At 41.6% G+C, this 21,909-nt stretch overlaps 1 protein-coding gene across 2 annotated transcripts in view; it reads right to left on the bottom strand.

The window, feature by feature from the left end:
• Window positions 1–8,031: 8,031 nt before the first annotated feature.
• Window positions 8,032–21,909, bottom strand: part of ETFA (electron transfer flavoprotein subunit alpha) — a 73,291-nt gene continuing 59,413 nt past the window's right edge. For both annotated transcript variants that reach the window (XM_081549655.1, XM_081549656.1), the window contains 2 exons: window positions 19,672–19,752; window positions 8,032–8,334 (listed from right to left, as the gene is read on the bottom strand). In XM_081549655.1, coding sequence (XP_081405781.1) covers window positions 8,296–8,334; window positions 19,672–19,752 — 120 coding nt within the window. In that variant the 3' untranslated portion in view covers window positions 8,032–8,295. The remainder of the gene's footprint in view (window positions 8,335–19,671; window positions 19,753–21,909) is intronic.

Here is a 21,909-nt window from a genome sequence, read left to right as displayed (position 1 = left end):
GACTTGCCCAAGGGCATACAGCTGAACCGGGAGCAGAATTCAAACCCAGGTCTGTCGGGATTAGATGCTGTGCTGGATGTGGTGAGCCAAACTTTGGGGAGTTAAACCAGGTGTCATCAGGAGAGCCAGAGAGGGAGCAGTCAGCCTGCATGGCTCCTCAGGCTGGAGGGACCTGCCCACCCTCCCTGCAGAGCCCTGTGGCCCTTCCCGCAGGGCCAGCCTCCTGGCTCCGCCTTGCTACTGAAGCTGGAGAGGAGCCAGTCCTGTGGCCTGGCTGGCACCCTGACGTGCCAAACCTAGCAGCCAAGACAATGCTCAGAGTCAGCAGTGCTGGTGGCCAGCCCCCAGGGCAGCGTGGCCAGGGCCCTGCAGGCCTGGCTCACAGTCCACCCAGAACTGAGGAGCTGTAAGGCCTTCCCCGAGTGACACGACCGGCCCCGCTCATCAGCCCTCCAACCCAAACCTTTGTTGTTTAGATCAGGTCACACAGACTGGGGTTTTTCACAGACCCTGTACAACTAATTATAGGCCAGTGGCCTGGGATTCCCTTCAGCATGGTGGCTGTTCACTCCGTCCATGACTCTCAGCTCAGCAACACCTTTCTCACTCCAAGCTCTTGACTGAAGCTCCTGCCCTGGTGCTGCCCCCACATTCCTCTCTGGTGTGATTTCCTCATCTCTAAAGAGACTTGAGAGTAGGGCTATACTCTCTGTGAGCTGAGGAGACCCTCAAATAAGATGAGGTCCAAGGAAGCCATCTTAGAAAGAAGCTTCCCAGGTGGCACCAGTGGTAAAGAACCCGCCTGCCAAAGCAGGAGACATAAGAGACGCGGGTTCGATCCCTGGATTGGGAAGATCCCCTGGAGGAGGACATGGCAACCCACTCCAGTATTCTTGCCTGGAGAATTCCATGGATAGGAGCCTGGTGGGCTACAGTCCACAGGGTTGCAAAGGGTTGGACACAACTGAGGTGACTTAGCACATCTTACTAACAAGTCGACAGGACAGCTGCACAGAGTCGCTTAACAAGGCTACCCAGCAACTCTGGGGGCTTGAGAGGACATCTCAGGGCTAGAGAGAAGTCTGGACACCCCACCTCCATCCCCACCCCAGCTGCTGTGGTGCACACAGGGTGTGTGCCACTCAACCCTGTTTCTGTTTTGCCGTGTGGCTCCCAGCGAATCCCTGGATCTGCATCCTTGCCCTGTACAGCAGGAGTAACAACTCTCGTCCCTCCACCCCCACCCACCCCTGTGAGGGCTGCTGGGATAGCTAATGACATAATGGAAGGGAAAGCCCTTTGAGAATGTTTCAAGGGAGACACAAACAGACACCATCCTTATTAATAATGGATGCCTGAGTGTTGTGCTGCCTATCCACGTTCAGCAATTCTGGGGAAGGCTGCCCGGGAGCAGCTCAGTTATTTCACTTGCTGCTGCTGATAGTTTGGTGCGAGAAGAGGGTGGCGGATAGGGGCTGAGAGGACGTGTGCCCCCCCCACTCCCAATACCCACCCAGGCACTGTCTGCTCCTCCTGAGCTCACCCTGCTCATATATCCCCACTGGTTCCCCTATAAATAATGCCCCAGAGTCACCCTGAGTTAAAGCACTGTTGTTCCAGGAGGCACCTTATTTGCCTTCCTCTCCTTTTCCCAGTATAAACCCCAAACCTACATTTCCATGGCATAAACTGAATGATGAATTCATAACTACTCTGGATTTTTTTTTCCCCTTTGTTCCAGCACTGAAAAGTTTAGTATTGTCTCTTGGTGAATAGTTAATTTAATTATCCAAAGAAAATGATGGAACATTTGCTGCTAAATTTATTGCAAACTACCAAAGAGACAGCGGTGGCATAATTTTATGCAGAGACCCAGGCTATAGCATAGGGGAGCAGGCTGCCTATTCATCCTGAAACAAGCAAATGAAATTGACTACCCTGGAGATCAATCAGGACATTAAACACTGTGATGAATGTGGCAGAACTCTTCAGTGTCTGAGATTTACAGGGCACCTTTCACCAAGCGCTCTAGGAGCCTCCCCAACATCAATTAGGCCTCATAACTAGGTAGGCTCACCTCCACCTCCACTGAATAAAGAAGAGGCATGGTGTTCTTGGACCTGGGTTTGCTAAATGCCACAAAAGATAGCCAGTGTGCAGACCAGATCCAGTACAAAGCCCCCTGCTTCCCTTAGCAAAGAATGTTTTAGAAAGGAGGAATCAGGCTAAAAGGGGACTGAGGGTTTGGAGTCCAGACTGTGTCATGTTCTTGGGGCTTCTGTGCCTTGGCCACGCTGGACCTTTCACCTGGGATATGCTTCTTTATTGGTTGATTTTGACTGACCTCGGCTCAGCTGTCTCATCTTGCTCCCCTTCACTGCAGCCGGTCCCAGTCAGGCTGGATTAGGTACGTCCTCTGTGTTCCCAGGGGCTTCCCAGGTGGCACCAGTAGTAAAGAACCTGCCTGCCAATGCGGGAGACATAAGAAACATAAGTTCAATCCCTGAGTTGGGAAGATCCCCTGGGGGAGGGCATGGCAACCCACTCCAGTCCTCTCGCCTGGAGAATCCTGTGGACAGAGGAGCCTGGCAAGCTATAGCTCACAGGGTCACAGAGTCGGACACGACTGAAGCGACTTAGCACGCACGCACACTGTTCCCAGAGAGGAACTCGGGTTATGGCATGTGGTTGAGGGTAAACTTCGGCCTAAGGTCGCTAGCTGTGAATCCTGTGGCAAGCGTTTTAAGCTCTGTAAGCTTCAATTTTCTCATTTGGAGAGTGGAAAATACTACAATACCTCGTGGGGTTATGAAGCTTAAATGAAATAATGTCTGTAAAGCACTCAGCACAGTTCTCAAAAGTGGTTCTTGTCTCCATTTTTCTAAGCTGTTCGATATCTGCCAACACGTTCACACAGGTTAAAGCTTGAAGGTATCTTGGAAGATTACCAAGTGCAATTTGCCATTTTACAGATGAGGAAAATGAAGCCTAAAAGGAGAAGGAATGTGACCAGGGCACCCCTGAGACCATATTAGAACCAGGATGAGAACCCCGGCGTCCTGGTGACCAGCCCACTCAGTGCTCAGCACAGTTCACCATGCGGCCCCCACACTGGGAAGGGAAACAGCCCTCCAAGCTGAACATGAGTGCCCAAAACCATGTGACCAGTTGTGGGATGCGAAGATGGGGAAGCCCAGACAGATAAAACCTCACCGTGGCCTGACTACTCACCAATCCTGGCACCAAAGAAAGTAAACGCCAGCTTCCTTCCCAATAAATTCCTATTTCCATCACCCATCACTCTTTCATGCTTCTATGACAAGCTTGCTGTTTTGAGGCAATGCAAACCAGAGGAGAGAGTCTAGAGAAGCTGGAAGATGTTGGGGGCAGCCTGGTATGGTGCAAAGGCCAAACTCTTCAGGCTTAGAGTCAGCTCAGGTTTTCTATCTCACCAACTGCCTCTGCTCAGCCCATTTCTTCATCCAGAAAGCAGTCCCCACTTTGTGGACTGTTATATTAGAGAAGGATAGGTAATGCACCTCGTACATTCTTAACAAGTAGTGTTTGCCAGAATTCTGGTTTGTGTCCAGCTCTACCACCTGCTTTGTGTGCTGGGGCAGACCACCCCTCCTGAGAGCCTGACTTCTTCACAGTTTCCTACTCTTCCCACCTCTGAGCGGGTAACTTACATGAGAGTGCTATTATAAACCAAGGACTATCAGCAACTCTTCTTCATGTGGGTGCCCCGCAAAATATTTTTAAAACCCTAGGGCTATACAAATTGGAGCAATATATCACCCTAAATGAGCTTTTAACAAGGTTATCAGTCAAGTCTCCTTTCGTTCAGCAACAGCTAACCATATCCATCTGTTATAATCAATAGTGTTATCCGGGTTTCCCAGCCTCTTAAGCACACTTTTACATGGATCAAAAACAAAAACCCCTTTCACCCCCGTGAGAGATGGTGTGAAATGCAACCAAACTGACTACCCCTTTCACACAGACAGCACTTAGGGCTGGGGTTCCATTCAAAGCCTCCCAGCCCAATACAGACATGCCCGGGCTCTGCCGGCAGCGTGGCTCCCGCACTATCCTGGGGGGACGAGCCCCACTCTCTGCCAGCCTTGCCCATAGCACTGGACCCATTTCCACAGTCTCAGGGGACCCATTCTGTACCCAAAGAGCTTTCAGTCAAACTTATTCAGGGCATAAGGCCAGAGGATTCCTGCAACAGCCTCCTAATCGCTTCCATCTTTTCTTCCTCTCTCCGTCTGTCCTGAACACTCCGCCAGCTTATGTTATTCCTTTAGATCAAGTAACAGCTCTTCCTCAACCCAGGCTAGTATAGTATCTATCTCTCTGTTGCCAGAAAGGTGCTCCCAAAGACCTGTTCAGGTGGCAGGGCCTTGGGACGTCATGCCGCTCTTTGTGGAACATTCTGGATATACTGACATGGTTAATTCTAACACATAAACAAGGAATAGTAACAACCAGCAGACAGCATTTTTAAGTATTCAACACCTGTTCACCCAACAAAAGCTGTGGAGGGCCAGTGGCTCCTGACCTCCTTAGTTAAATATCCATTTGTTACCAGTTCATTCACTTTGGAACCTGATTATAATAGGATCAGATGTAGCAGCAATTGGAGTTTTAGAAAAAAGGATGCAAGAAAGACTTAGATTAGGAAATTCTATTAATTTTTCCTGCAAATCAGGAGCCCTCACAGTACCATCTCTGGCCCAGGTCCTGAAACAGCAGTATTCCTTGAGGGCAAAGTTTGAGAACCACTGACCCATGAGGAAAAACAACAAACTCCTCAGCCTACCAGCCAATGTCCTCCACAATCTGGCCTTAACTACCTACCACCCTCAACCCCTCTCCTGACACTGTGTTTCCGCCCGTCACTGCCTCAAGCATGCATGTGAGCTCTTATCTGTTCTACTTCTGCCCCACGTTCATATTAACACCTCCACGCCCTGAGGAATAACCACAGCTGGCCCCCTGAAGGAGCCCTCCCAGTATGTGCAGTTCATGCTGACTGCATGCTATCTGCTTTTCTAATCACTTGGGTCTCATCTCATCTTCCCTGCTAGCTGCAGATCTTGAGGGCAGGGTCTGTGTCTCTAACAGCCTGTACTCTCAGAGCCCAGCAGCAAGCTGCTCTCCCCATAAGGACCACAAGCTATGACAGTGTAGTGGCCGGACCAGACATCCAGGTGTTTGCTCCAGAGTCCCACACAGCACAGCTGCTGGGTGAGCCGGGGAGCCTAGAAGGGAATATGCCCCGATGTACTACTGAGAGACCAGGGGAAGTGCTGGGTTCTGTACCTTCTCAACTGCCAGAGAGCTGAGACTAGGGCCCTCACTGTCCATAATAAGGAGGTTGTTTATTGTTCAGTCGCTAAGTTGCATCTGACTCTTTGCAAACCCAAAGACTGTAGCATGCCAGCTCCTCTGTCCTTCACTTTTTCCCAGAGTTGGCTCAAATTCATGTCCAATGAGTCAGTGATGCTGTCCAACCATCTCTTCCTCTGCCACCCCCTTCTCCTTTTGCCTTCACTCTTTCCCGGTGTCTGCTTGACCTAAACGACCTCAAGAACCTATCAGCTCTGCCCTCACATGGCTGCCTTCCTACACGCATACTCCTGCCCTCTCAGGGACTTCGTGTTCTGACAAATTAGCCAAATTCCTGGGAGCTGTATGACATTAACCTAAGACCTCAAAGGTCTTAGGGGAGAAAGGCAGGAAGCATACACACAAACCCCAAAGAAAGCTATTCTTAACACCTCTGCGCACACTGCTTCCAGAGCTACAGCTCAACCCTCAAGCCAAGATGTAGGGCCATCATTTGGAACTGACAGCTTGGTTTCCCACAGAACATTAAGTGAAAAAAAGGGCATGTCAAATTGTACCTTCTGGCATAGATGGTAGTTTTTAACAATTTGCCCCAGTCTCACACAAACTGCCTTTTGATGGTAAACTTTGAGTGGGCACTTAGAGGGGCTTTTAAGTTGAACAAATTCCTGCTGGAAAGACAAGCCCAGGATACCAACTCTCTTCCTCCACTAGGATCCTGAGTGATTGCCCCGCCCACCTGGGACCAGGCACCCAGTGCCCTTTACCTGAGGGTGCCATGCAGCCACTCCCTGTTCCTCCAGCCGAGGTGAGGCAGAAGCACACACTGCTCTGAAGCCAAACTTCCTGGTTCCAAATCATGGCTCTCGTTTGTCAGCTGTCTGAAATTGGGCAAGTTACATACCCTCTTTTTGCCTCAGCTTCCTCATCTGTAAAACAGGGATAAGAATAGCATCTATCTTGTGGGTGTTGTGACTGAAGGGGTTTAGTATGTGACATATACTAAGCGCCATGTGTGTGCTCAGTCGCTATGTTGTGTCCGACTCTTTGCGACCCCATGGACTGTAGCCGGCCAGGCTCTTCTGTCCATGGGATTCTCCAGGCAAGAATATTGGAGTGGGTTGCCATTCCCTTCTCCAGGGGTTCTTCCCGACCCAGGGATTGAACCCGGGTCTCCTGCATTGGCAGGTAGATTCTTTACCACAGCTACCTGGGAAGCCCCTACTTAATGCTATTATGATGATGAATTGTATCCAGTAAATTAAATGAACAGCTGCTTGAAGCTGGAGCAGGACAGTTGTGACAGGAGGGAGACAAAAGGGAGAAAGACCAAACAGTTCAACCCCGAGGCTAAGAACCACACAAAGATACCCCTTGGGATGGACCTCCTTGAGCTGGCACACCCTGTATACACTGGGTGTTCCTCTGCAGCCACCACTTCTGCTTCTCTCCTGTCCCCCCAGTTACGGTATCCCACAGGGATGAAGAATAAATGGAAAAGGCCCCGAGTAAGGTTAGCTTCCTTGGGAAGAGCCGCAAAGATAGCAACAAGATACAGGCATTACTTCTGCAAGAGAGATTCAAATTACGTGGCCTTAGACAAGTCACTTCAGCTCCCTCACACCTCTCTGTACAAGGGGGCTGAGATGGACGGTCCCTCAGCTCTGCATCCTAGGGTCCTACAGTTCTAACACCGAGCACTTGGTTGCTCCTCTCACCTCATTACAAGAAGGCAGAAGTGCCGTGACATTTAACTTCAAAGGGTGTTTCACAGCAAGTGATCATAATGCATCAAAAAAGGGTTCAACTAGTCAGCCCCAGACTGGCCACACTAAGGGCCCGGCTGGCCCCTCTGCACCCTCCCTTTGTGTATTACTAGTCACTTCCCATCTTTTCCCTGCTGTCTTTCTTGTCACCAACTATATCTTCTGTGGCTTGGCTTCAGCGTGGCAGTTCTCTTCATTCAACTTGCCTGCTGACTCCTGGCCTTTCTAGGACCCCAAATCCCTGCCCACGCCTCCTTGCAGTCTTGGCCGACGCCTCACCAGCCTCTGCCCATGCCCCAGGGCAGCATGGGAGAGTGCTAGAGCTCACCACACATGTGGCCAACATGCACGCCTGGCTGCTTTCTAAGAGAGTCCAAAGGAAGCCGCCAGGAGGGCGAAAGAAGAGCCGGAGCCATCTCTGAGCAGGACTTTAAACATTTACAGTAATATCGAGCTATCTGTTAGCATAAGAGGCCATACTGTCTCAATGCAGCCCCTTCTTCTCCACTTGCCTCTTCTTTATAGACACCAAGAACTGTAAACTGCCAAGATCTTAAAATGAAATGGAAAATTAAATAAACTTAAGTCAACTAAATACATTCAGCAGGTTCAGGTTTAAGGCTGGTCCACTTTTGTCACATTAGCTATGATTTTCTAAAGACTGGAATATATTTAAGATAATATTCACACTTTGTGGCCATGCTTTTTTAACTCTAAATTTACCACTCCAGTTCCCTTGTCTCAACAACTGGATTATGTTGATTAGACTGGTGGGAACATTCATGTTTATAATTTTGCCTAAAATACAGAGCCATCCATGAACACCACAGGCAAAGAAAAAATAATAATTTTCATTCCTGTTTTTTCAATTTTCTCTCTTCCTTTACAAGGATAGGCATATTTCTGGTAATAGTTTTAAAGCTATGGAAAGGCTTTATTATGTATTTTATTACAGAACTATAAAATTTCAAAAAATAACTGTTTAGAACCACAAATAATTAAGAAATAATAATAATCCCATAAAAAAAGCATTTGGTATCTGTTAGAAATTTTCCTCAAATTATGAAATGTAGCTCTCCATGCTTTCCAATGATTGTTATATTAGCCATGAATTTCTATGATTTCAGCTGAATATATTTTGATACAATTTTCCTTCTTAAGACATGGTCACATTTCATTTCTTCTTCAATAGCTCAGTCATTTCAGGAACAACCTGCAAATTAAAAAAAGAATAATAATAATTAAGCAATTTGAGTCTTCATTGTGATAAGGTCACAGCTCCTTAAGGAGTACAAAGAGGCCAAAAGTAACAATGTGAATCACCAGGGAGGTACAGGAGGTACAAAGTGCCCCATCCCTCTGCCTCACCGAGGAACTCCGTGTTTTCCCACAGTCTCTCTTCCCATCCATGGGGAAACTATACCCACCCCGGAAGCTATACCCACCCACCTTTTCCTGGCAGAGCCAAAAGCCCACTCATGGCCTGGAAGCCTTTGTGATACAACCCCAGACCTCAGAAAGGCACCACTGAAAACAGGAAGTCCAATTTCTCTTGTCTGTGTTGAGAACAGTGTGTATTTTTGACCTTTGTGTTTCCTGGCACTCTTCCTTCCCTCACTGCAGTCCTGCCTTACCTTCAAAGTCTCTTGCTTAGTCACGACTCCTGTCAACCTCCTCTAGTACTTGTTTTCTCATTGTTTGTTCATTCATTCACCATTCATTTAACAAACACTGTGGTTGTTATTCCTCAGCACACGCTATCATCTTCTGGCACATAAAAATGAGCTGCATGCTGGACGTCACCCATCATCGCTCTTTACTAAAATCAAGGCCTTGTGCTAACGCAGTGGCTGGTCAGCAGGTACAGCAGGAAACCACAGTGAGGGAAACTGACCAAGTTGGCTCCCACTTTAGAAAGCATTCATTACTAACCCTTGGCCTGGGCAGTTCAGTGGCTGCAACTGGAGCTTTCGGTGTGGAGCTGCTTTGTGACAGCCTGGATCACAGAGGAGAGTAACATATGGGGACTGCAAGAGAATGTCACACAGGGCCCACCTGAAAACTAGCCTACCCACTTGTGTAAAATATCAATTACTCAGCTTCCAAGGGGTTGTCGACTGCCCTAGCTCACAAAAATCCCAGCTGAACTCGCCACTGATGAATATAGCCTCTCAATTATTTAAGAGAGCTACATTTCCATTAGATGGAAATAATGTGTTCGTACAAAATTTATTAAGGAAATTGTCGACATGTTGTTTCTTCCGAATGTCACTTTGTCTCCAGCCTATTAAAAGGCCCATGTTTACCATGGAGCCAGCAGGCATTAGCTCAGGGGCAGCATTAAGTGCTGGCACCACTTCCCCCAGTTTTCCTCGGTGGAGAGACCATGAGCTTATGCCAGTCACACAGATGACATGCTAAACGAGCCTCATGTGGGACCTACATGTTTCATGAAAAATAGGCTAGGGCCCAACTTCTTTTAAATAAAACATCAATTTGGTTTAAAACATAGTTTTTAAAAACCTTACAGAAAGTCCCCCTGCCACACTCCCTTCAAAAGGGTTGAGGGGTCTTTCTCTCTCTGTACTCCATATCATTTTTGTTAAATCAACCTCTGAATTCCCAAGCATACCAAACAATGCCTTGGTTAGGGGAAAAAACATGCCAACTCAGTTTACTGAGTATCTAATGGCCTCAGCACACTGAAAGATCTGAATTTTTATTTTTTTTCTATTTTAGATACTGCAGAGGCAGCTCCCTACTCAGTAAGACTAGATAAGAGTGAATTTATGTCTCAAATAAGACAATACATCACAGCACAACTATATTTCACTCATTTATTTAGTATTTCCTCAGGATAAGCCCTACGGGAAATAGAGAAGATCAGGCCTGATTCCTGGCCACAAGGAGGGAAGAGACAGAGGCCTAAGAACCACTTGATTAGAAATTTGCTCATCTTATACTGTAATGTAAGAGGATGAGAATGGCATTAAAAGCTCCAAATTCAAGCATTCTGAGGTAAGTTGAGTCTGGTATGGACTAGGAAAAATCAGAACATTTAACATGGAGAAAAAAAAAGATTCTGGGCAAAAAATGAGGAGGCAAACAGATCGACACTGTGGGTTCCAGAGACAGTAAAGAGATTAGAATGACTGTAGTGAATGGCTATGTTGGAGAGAGGTGAAAAATGTTTAAACAGACAGGAGTTATGCCAAGTCTAATCAATGGGGACACAACACTCTCTCCAACAGAGATGGACAACTGGATATCCACATGCAAAAGAATGATGTTCTTCACCTTCACCTCACACCGTACACAAATATTAATTTAAGATGGATCAAAAACCTAGTTAAGCAACATAAAACTCTTAGAAGAAAACGTAGGGGTAAATCATCAAGACCTTGGATTATGACAATAGATTTTTGGATATGACATCCAAAACATAAGCAACAAAAAATAGATGAACTGGACATCATCAAAACTGAAAACTTTTGTCATCAAAGGATATTATTAAGCAAGTGACAAGACAACTGACAAAATGGGAGAAAATATTTAGAAAACATACTAAGCGTCTGATAAGGGTTTAACATCCAGAAAAATAACAACAACAAAAAAACAAACAATTCAATTAAAAAATGGACAAAGGATGTGGATAAACATTCCTCTAAAGAAGACATACAAATAGCCAAAGAGCACACACAAAAAATGCTCAATATGATTTGTCATCCAAAAAAAAAAAAGTCAAAACAACGAGATACCACTTCACAAGCATTAGGATGGCTATAATAAAAGATAATAACAAGTGCTAGCAACTGTAGGGAGAAACTGGGGCCCTTGTATATTATTTGGTAGGAATGTAAAATGAGCCAGTCACTTTGTAAAATAGTAGGCAGTTCTTCAAAATGTAAAACACAAAGTCATAAAAGTGTACAAGCAATTCCATTCCTAGGTATGTATCCAAAAAAGATGAAACAGTGCACAAAAACTCATACATGAATGCTCACGGCAGCATTAATTATAACAGCCAAAAAGTGGAAACAGCTCAAAAGTTCATCAATTGATAAATGGATAAACAAATTGTGGCATATATATACAATGGCTATTACTTGGCAATAAAAAGGAATAAAATGTTGCTACAACAATGAACCTTTAAAACATTATGTTAAGAAGCCACCCAGAAAAGACCATGTATTACATGATTCTACATCCAGGACTCGCAAATCTACAGAGATACAAAGGAGATTAGCTGTTGCCAGGGGCTGAGGAGAATGTGAATAGGGAGTGACTGCTAATAGGTAGGGGGCTTCTTCTCAGTGTGATGAAAATGTTCCACAATTAGACAGCAGTGATGGCTGCATAACTCTGTGAGTATACTAAAAACAACGAAACTGAACTGTACCTTTTAAAAGCATACATTTTATGATATGTGAATTATAGCTCAGTAAAGTTACTACATGTTAAAAAATTTACAAAACTACCAGTCAGGTGGTTCCCTCTGTCCTATAACTCTAACTCTGATTATGATATTCACCATTTATTAAGCACCTACTATGTACCTGCATGGAACAAAATAAAAACAGGTAGGCTAATATTTAACACAGACTAAACTAATTATAGTACAATCTCACCTAAATCTCATTACAAGGTAATATTTATATTACTTATGAGAATGTGTGTATTCAGAGAGATTAAGTAAGTTTGCTAAGATAATTTAATTAGTATATGCCCAAGACAGAATATGAAATGAAGCTTGTAATTACTGTACCATGTTACTTCTGTCATATGAAGAAAAAATAAATTTGTTCTAACTCATATGACTGTTGAAGGGTGAAGTGAAAAAATAAATACAATAAAATGTTATGCATATACAGTTTTACTCTAGACATGATGAAATTTGGTGGACACAATATACCTTAGGGAATTATTAGTCCAATAGCTATTTCTATACTTATTATATGTGATACAGTTTGAAATTTTTAAACAAAAATTTGGTCTAAAAAAGTCCTTTTTACATAGCTATTATTTATGATGTTATTTTAAGATCTTAATCCTGGATAATAATTAATTTTCATTCTAATTGGCATAATTGTCTTTTTTAAGCTGTTACACCTTACAATCTTGATTTTTAAAGATAGAAGGTAGCTCCAGTGAGACGTGTATTCACTATGCCACCTTGTCTGCTCTTACATCAGAATTATTAGGTTGGAGCAAAAGTAATTGCAGTTTTCAACCATGAATTTTAAATTATAACTAGGCTCAAACACATCTCTATTAATCAAAATAGGAACCATTCAATCAACACATTTTTGCCAACGAGAAATAAGTTTGTTTGCTCCTGTAGCATAAAAATACATGCTTCAGAATTTGACAAACTCTTGGAAAGCATTTTCTCCCTCCTGCTGGTTGTTGAAACATTTTCCCTGCAAAAAGTTGTCAAGATGCTTGAAGAAGTGGTAGTCAGTTGGCAAGAGGTCAGGTGAATATGGCAGATGAGGCAAAATTTCATAGCCCAATTTGTTCAACTTTTGAAACATTGATTGTGCAATGTTTGGTCAGGTGTTGTCATGGAGAAGAACTGGGCCCTTGCTGTTGATCATTGCCAGCTGCAGGTGTTGCAGTTTTCAGTACATCTCATTGATTTGCTGAGCATACTTCTCTGATGTAATGTTTTCGCCAGGATTCAGAAAGCTGTAGTGGACTAGATCAGCAGCAGACCACCAGTGACCATGACCTTTTCCTGGTGCAAGTTTGGCTTTGAGAAGTGCTTTGGATCTTCTTCTCTGTTCAACCAGCCATCACCAGTTTTTGTATAAAATCCACTTTTGATTGCATGTCACAATCTGATTGAGATAGTTCACTGCTGTTGCATGGGATAAGAGAAGACAACACTTTGGCACCCTCTTATCGAGTTTCTTCACCTTTGCAATTTGCTTCAAATGCCGAATGACCACAGAATTGTCAACACTGAATTCTTTGGCAACTTCTCATGTAGTTGTAAGAGGATCAGCTTTGGTAACTGCTCTCAGTTGGTCACTGTAAACTTCTGATGACTGGGTCACTGTGTTCCTCATCTTCAAGGCTCCCATCTCCTTTGCAAAATGTCTTGAACCACCACTGCACTGTATGTTCATTAGGAGTTTCTGGGCCAAATGCGTCGTTGATGTTGCAAGTTGTCTCCATTGCTTTACAGCCCATTTTGAACTTGAATAAGAAAACTGCTCAAATTTGCTTTTTATCTAACATCATTTCCCTAATCTAAAATAAATATAAAATACACAGCAAGTGATAAGTCATTAGCAAAAAACATAAAGCGAGACATATGCATCAAAATGATCTATAACATAACCACATTAAGAATGTATTCCAATATCAAAGGGCAAAGTTCAACAATGCAAAAGTGCAATTACTTCTGCACCAATCTAATACTATAATACTCATCTGTGTTACACTTAATTCTGATTTCAACTGAGAAAACAATTTGATTTCTGTTTAGTTCTGCCTTGGTTGCCAAAATCTGTAAAAGACGTGGTCCTATTTACTGCAATTCATCTAAGGTACAAGAGTAGTGGTGAACCATGCAGCTGTGGTACCTGATGAGCTAGAAAGGCAGTAATGAGAAAAGGAACAGAGCAGGAACCTGGGTTAGTTGTGCTAACAACTTGCTCAGCAACTTCCCTAAATCATATCTCTCTGAGACACAGACAACTTAAGAACACATCCCGCTTGTTACTCATACAGTAATAAATGAGAGTCCGCACCTCAAGTAGAATTTTTCGTATTTTCTTTACTAGTTTTCCCCAAGACTGCATTTTTAAGGACTGATTAACTTTCTCACCACTTTGTATTAATCAAAGGCATATATAACTGTGCTTCAGAACTTCTGAGCAGCATGAGATAGACACTGCCTTAGTTCTTGCCAAAGGCAAATAAAAGTTATGTCTTACTCCAGGCAGTCTCCCAATAGTCAAATGTGGGCTTCTTAAGGGATAGAAGATTGGAAGATGATACTCCAAGCAAATGGCAGCCAAAAGAAAGCAAGTAGGGCTACACTCCTATCAGACAAAAAGACCGCAAGACAAAAAAGTTAACAAAAGACAAAAATGGACAATATATAATGAAAAAGGGACAATTCATAAGGACATACAACTTACTAAAATATATGCACCTGACACAGGAGCATCAAAATACATAAAACAACCATTGACAGACCTATACAGAAAAAATGGCAGCAACACGGTAAGAGATTCCACTTACATCAACCAATAGATTTAGAGTCAATAAGGAAAGAGCAGCCTTAAGTGAAACATTAGACCTGATATGATAGATCTGTACAGAACATGCCATCCAGAATACACATTCTTCTCAAGTGCACATGGAAATTTTCTCAAGGACAGACTGTATGCTGGGACACAAAACAAGTCTCAACACCGATAATGATGGTAAGAATCTAGAAATCAACTAAAAGAAAACTGGAAAAACCACAAAAACATGGAGAATGAATAACATGTCATTGAACAACTATTGAGCCAATGGAAAAAAGTCAAAGGAGAAATAAAAGAACAAAGCCCAAAATCAGCAGAAGAAGGAAATAATAAAGATCAGAGCAGAAATGAATGAAATAGAGACTAAAAAGATGATAGAGAAGATCAGCAAAACTAACAGCTAGTGCTTTGAAAAGATAAATAAAATTGACAAACTTTTAGCTAGTCTCACCTAAAAAAGAAAGAAGGCTCTGACAAATAAAACAAAAGAGGATAAATAACAATGGGTACCACAGAAATACAAAGGCTTATAAGAGAATATTATGAATAGCTATATACCAACAAATAGGACAACCTAGAAGAAATGAACAAATTCTTAGAATCAAGACTTTTCAAGAGTAAATCATAAAAACATAGAGAATAAGAATAGACCAATCACTAGTACAGAGATTGAATCAAAAAGCTCAAAGTAATCAAAAGCTCCTCAGAAAACAAAAGTTCAGAACCAGATAGCCTCACAAGTGAATTCTACTAAACATTCAAAGATTTAATATCCACCCTTCTCAAACTATTCCAAAAAATTGAAGAGGGAACATTTCCAAACTCATTTTATGAGGCCAACATCATCCTGATACCAAAACCAGACAAAGACAATGTAAAAAAGAGAGAGAGAAAATTGGAGGCCAATATCTCTGATGAATACAGATGAAAAAATCCTCAACAAAATTATTAGCAAAACAAATCAAACAATACATTAGAAGGATCACACACCATGATCAAGTAGGACTTATTCCATGAATGCAAGAGTGGTTCAACATCCGCAAATCAGTTAATGTGACACACAACATTAACAAAATGAAGGGTAAAAACCATATGATCATCTCTGTAGATGCAGAAAAAGTACTTGACAAGATTCAACATCCATTTATGATAAAAATTCTCAATAAAGTGGATATGGAAAGAATGTGCTTCAACATGATAAAGGTCATACATATCAAACCCATTAACATCACACTCCATGGTGAAAAGCTTGGTGAAAGCTATCCTTCTAAAATCAGGAACAAACAAGGATGCCTGTTCTTACCACTCTCTTCAAAATAGTACTGGAAGTCCTAGCCAGAGCAGTTAGGCAAGAAAAAGACATAAAAGGCATCCAAATTGGAAAGGAAGAAGTAGAAACGTCACTAAAAACTTGTGGATGACATAATTTGATATATGGAAAACTCTAAAGATGCCACCAAAAAAACAATACAGCAAAGTTGCAGGGCACAAAATCAACACATAAAAATCTGTTGCATTTCTACATGCTACCAATTAACCAGCAGAGAGAGAAATTAAGAAAACAATTCTGTTTATAATCACAACAAAAAGAATAAAATGCCCAAGAATATATTTAACCAAGGAAGTGAAAGATCTGTACACTAAAACCTTAAGACATTGTTTTGTTTTCTAAGACATTGTTGACAGAAGCTGAAGACATAAATAAATGAAGGTATTCCATGCTCATAGATGGGAAAAATTAACATTTTTAAAATGTTGATACTGCCCAAAACAATCTACAGATTCAGCGCAATCCCTACCAAAATCCCAAGGGCATTTTTCACAGAAATAGAACAAAAAATTCTATAATTTGCATGGAACCATAAAAGGACCTCCCTCCCCACACACAAAGCCAAAGCAATCCTGAGAAAAAAGAACAAAGCTGAAGGTACCACACTCTGATTTCCAACTATATTACAAAGTCATAGTAGTCAAAATAGCATGGTACTGGCAGAAAAACAAATACACAAATAAATGGAAGAGAATAGAGAACCCAGAAATAAAATTAATTTACAATGAAGGAACAAAGAACATACAATGGAGAAAGAACAATTTCTTCAATAAATGGTGCTGGGAAAACTGGACAGTCACAGACAAAAAAATGAAACTTGACCATGCCACACACACAAAATCAATTCAAAATGGGTCAAAAACTTGAATGTAAGACCTGAAGCCACAGAACTAGAAGAAAACAAAGGTAGTTTGCTCTCTGACATTAATCTTAGCAACATCTTTCTAGATATGTCTCCTCAGGCAAACAAAAGCAAAAATAAACAAATGGCAAGTTAAAAAGCTTCTGCATGGCAAAGGAAATCATCAACAAAATGGAAAGACGACCTATGAAACAAGAGAAGATGCCTGCAAACCATATATATAATAAGGGGTTAATATCCAAAATATGTAAAGAACTCATATACCTCAATAACAAAACAAACACTCCAATTAAACGATAGGCAGAGGAGGTGAACAAACATTTTTCCAAAGAAGACATAAAGGCAACAGGCACATGAAAAGATGTTCAACATCATTAATTATTAGGGACTTGCAAGTGAAAACCACAATGTGGTAACACCTCATTTCTGTTAGAATGGCTATTATCATAAAGGTAAGAAATAACAAGTGTTGGTGGTGAGGATGTGGAGAAATGGGACCACTGGTGGACTGTTGGTAGGAATGTAAATTGCCACAGCCACTTTGGAAATCAGTAATAGAGATTCCTCAAAAAATTAAGAATAGAACTACTACATGAACCAGCTATTCCACTCCTGGGTTTTTATCCATAGAATACAATACTAACTTGAAAAGATATAATGGGACTCTTAGGTCCATTGTAGCACATTTACAATAGCCAAAATATGGAAGCAACTTAAGTGGCCAGCAATGGATGAATGGATAAAGAAGATGTGGTCTATATGTATACAATGGAATAGCATTTTGCCATTTGTGACAACATGGATGGACCCTGATGGTATTATCCTAAGCAAAATAAATCAGAAGGAGAAAGACAATCTCACTCATGTGGAATATAAAAGATACCTCCTCCCAAAACAAGCTAAATGAACACACCAAATAAAAATAAACACATAGAATCAGAGAACAGAGCACTGGTTACCAGAGCAGAAAGGGCTGGGGAGAGGGTACAGCAATTAAAGGTGATCAACCGTATGATGATGGGGCAAGACTAAATTTTTGGTGCTCAGCACACTGTAGGGTATACAGAAGCAGAAATATAATGTTGTACATATGAAACTTATATAATGTTATAAAGCTACGTTATCTCAGTAAGACAGTCAGAAAAAGTTTTTAAAGTGTGCTTCTTAAAGCACCAAAAATAGCTTGAGAATCTCAAGTTGGAAATCAGCTTACTGGATGATTTTTGAGGTCCTTTTCCACTTTCAGTGTCCTAGAACTCTCAGTATCTCTTTGAGCATGCACACACACGTGTGCATAAACACACATAACAGACACACACATACTCTCTCATGTTAAACCTAGGAGCTGCCCTTAATGCAAGAGGCACAACTTGTGGGACACTACTGCATCCATCATTGCTACAGAGATGCTCCTGCCCTGAGGCAGGTGTCCACAGTATGAACATCACAAATGTCTGACTGTTTGACACTTCATTTTTTTATCAAGTATGTCGGCAGCAAAATACAGTACACAGGCAGACAGAAAAACATACCTTAAACAAAATTACTTACAAATTTATTAAAATATTCTCTTGAAGAAAAATAAAAGGCAACTACATTTGATGTCTGTTTGCAAACATGTCAACAGGAGACATAGCTGTGGTTCAGCAAGTATTTAATTTCATTTTTAAATTTAAAGGTCTTTATCCCTTTATCTGTATCTCACTGGAACTAAATGCTTTCTACTTGAACAAAGGTATTATTACACAGAAATACAAAAATATTTATCTTTTTCAAGTAACTTTTCCTCCCACTGGAATATCTTGGTCAAATGACTGCCACTATAGTCACAGTTCTTATACAGCTGGGCCAGGTCACAGGAGCAGCTAACCTACCTAAACCCTACATTTCAGATACAGAACCCTAGGATCACAGAAGATGGGCTGTATTATTCCCATGCAAGATAGAGGCTCTTCTGGGTTGGGTGTGGGGCGGGGGGTGGCGGGGGGAGGATTTCCACACGGAAAGATGCCCTTTGCTGACCCAGGGCAATAGCCCCATTCCAGTCTCGGCACGCAGGCTGGGCCACTACCAAGTAATTGCTGAGCATCTGAAGGGCCCATTCTTCACCAAGCATGAACATACACTTCAAAATACAGACGTGCTCTCAAAGTACACTCATGAGTTCATCTGGATCATATAAGTGCTAGAGAAGCCATGGCAATGGGCCAATCTCTTGCTGGGGAGACCACACCTGGTTCTGTTCTCAGGCTGCAGCCTCTCCATAAAGGCCCACAGCAGCTCATTATAGTTCTATGTGACGGGTTAGTAAACGTAGCGTTAGATGCTACTTTCAGAGCATCAATTACTGCCTAAGTGATTTCTGCACAAGATAACCTAGAAACTTGTAGACAGGCCCTGAGGGACAAAACGAGGCCAGCCCATGCATAAGCTAGGACCTTTAAATGTGGCCAAATGGGAATCAGGTGCTCAACTATATCACTAAAGTAATTCTTTCACTGAGAGGGCAAACATAAGGGTGGTGGTAGGGCAGAAAGAACTCAAAAAAATTAAGAGTGTGAGGAGTTAGAAGTAAGTGTTCTTTCCTACAGTTGTCACTGTTAGGAAGGCCTTTGACTCTCAAACACAGCAAGCAGAGCATACCTCTTGAGTTGATAAAGTGGCCTTGAGAGCCCACTCATCCCATGAAAAGCTATAGCATCACTAGTAAATCTCTGAATGAGGGGTCATGATGGGAATTTCCTTAAGGTATCTGGCAAATATGGTCCTAGGTTATAATTATTTGACTTATTTCATACTGTGTACTAACTTAGTACGTGAGATGCCAAAACACATATGGATGTTTAAAGACAACATGGGCTTCTTAAAGGGAAAGTTATTAATATAATGCTCCATAAAAACATCATATATTAAGCAGAACAACTCTTCACTTTAAGTAGTTCAAAATTGTGTAAATATATTAATATATACATACACAGACAGACACAGATACACATTCACACAATGTCTTCCTATAACAGCTTCCTCCCTGACCAACTCCTGCAGGTTCTTGGATGACAACCTAGATAACAGCTATCACTCTCAAGGCCAACTTACCTTAAATAGATCTGCAACTATTCCATAATCTGCCACTTGAAAAATTGGAGCTTCTGGGTCTTTGTTAATAGCCACAATTGTCTGTGAAATAAAAGCAAAGAGTTTTTTAAGAAAACATACCACACAGACTGATGGTTCTATTCTAACTTCCTTAACAACAAATTTGTATTCTTAAAAATGTCTACCAAATAAGATTAGTTTAATTTGTGCTGGTATTATAAATTTAGAAGTTTCCGGGAAGGAACATAACAAAAAATTATCTCCCGTCCCTACCACAGGCCAAGTGCAGTATTTAAAAAAGTTTTATATCATTATTTTTAAAAGTTTTGTTTTAACTTATGAAAAAATGTTGTAGATAAGTAACAAATCGGAGAGGATTCTGGGAAGATGCCAAGTAGGAAACACTGAAAAACTGTCTCCCCACCTATACAACAACTGAACTGGCAGAATCTTTCATATAACCAGTTTGGAAATTTGGAATCTATTAAAGGTTTGCAACAGGGGAAGACTTGAATGGTAAACTGGAGCTCTTAGCAGAATAGTTGCTACTAAATCCCCATCTCTCATTCAGGTGGCAGGCAGCTGTGTACAGCCTGCATACAGCTTACAGCAGTCAGAGTGGGTAAAAGAAACCTTGTCCTCTAAATATCGGGGATCTGTGCTTTGATCATGGAGTGCTGCATCTGATCACAAAGGCACAAACAAAGAAGAGGGTGGCTCTTGCTGTTGTACCTCAACCACTGTTTTCCTCCACCTGTCAAAGTTATTCCCAGGGGATTCAAAAGATCAGTGCTCTTAATTTTTCTCACTTTCCCCCTGTGGGAGCCAGATGTTAATGATTAAGACATTCAAAAGCAAATGAATATCAGAGGAAAACTACAAAGTGACCATACATGCCTAGGGAAAGGCACAGACTCTGAAAAGACTCCAGAAGCCCATAAGTTTATATACCTCAGGTTAACACTTGGCACAGAGACAGCATACAATAATCAAAGAGATAAGAACAATAAACAAAAACAGTAACAAAAAACAAAAAACCCCAGCATACTCTAGGGAAATAGAAGAATCTACTGTATTATTGATTCACATGTCCAGTTTTCAACAAAAAAAATCACAAGGCAAAAAAAGAAAAAAGTATGGCCCACTCCAAGGAAAAAAATATAAACAGAAACTGGCATATCTACTAGACAAAGACTTGAACATAATCAATCTTAAAGATGCTTGAAAAAAAAAAACTAAAAGATGAGGAGAAGGTCAAAAAAAACAATGTGTGAATGCAATGGAAATAGTGATAAACAGAAAACGCAAAAAGAAACCACAAAGAAATTCTGGAGGTGAGAAGTACAAAAAGTGAATGAAAAATTCACTAGAGGAATCCAAAGGCAGATTCGATCAGGCAGGAGAATGAATCAGCAAATTGGAAGATAGGACAATGGAAATTTTCAAGCTTGAAGAACAGAAAGAAAAAAGATTTAAGAAAAGTAAACATAGCCCAAGGGACCTGTGGACCACCATTAGGAGGACCAGAATATCTTATGATGCTCCCAGAAGGAGAAGACAGAGAAGAGGGCAGAGAGAACATTTAAAGAGATAATGACTGAAAACTCCCCAAATTTGATTACAGACATGAATAGAAACATCCAAGAAATTCAACAAACTTCAAGTAAGATAAATTCAGAGACTCCACACTAAGACACATAATCAAAGTTTCAAAAGCTGAAGATAAAAAGAGAATCTTGAAAACAGAGAGAACTGATTTGCTACACACAAGGGATCCTCAAGACTATCAGCAGATTTTACATTACTAACTTTGGAGGCAAGAAGGCACTGAGCTGATACATTCAAAGTGGTAAAAGAAACAAACTGTCGACCAGTAATCCTATATCCATCAGATCTGTTCCTACAGTGACTTTTGCAGAAACTGAACAACTCATCCTAAAATTCATATGGACTCTCAAGGAACCTCAGGTGGGACTTATAGACCAATGAAATAGAAGAGGAAGCCCAGAAATAAACCCTCACATATATGGTCAAATGATTTCTGACAAGGGTGTCAAGATCATACAATGGAGAAAGGATAGCCTTTTCAACAAATGGTATTGGGAAAACCAGATATCTACATACAAATGAATGAAGTTGGCCTCTTACCTAACACCATATACAAAAACTAACCCATAACAGATCAAAGATTTAAACATTAGACCTAAAATTACAAAACTCTCAGATGAAAAACATAGA

This window comes from Giraffa tippelskirchi, chromosome 12 (assembly GCF_054371585.1).
Source record: "Giraffa tippelskirchi isolate mGirTip1 chromosome 12, T2T-mGirTip1v1.2.pri, whole genome shotgun sequence".
NCBI lineage: Eukaryota > Metazoa > Chordata > Mammalia > Artiodactyla > Giraffidae > Giraffa > Giraffa tippelskirchi.
Note: the sequence above shows the minus strand (reverse complement) of the source record. Positions and strands in the feature narration are given on the sequence as shown.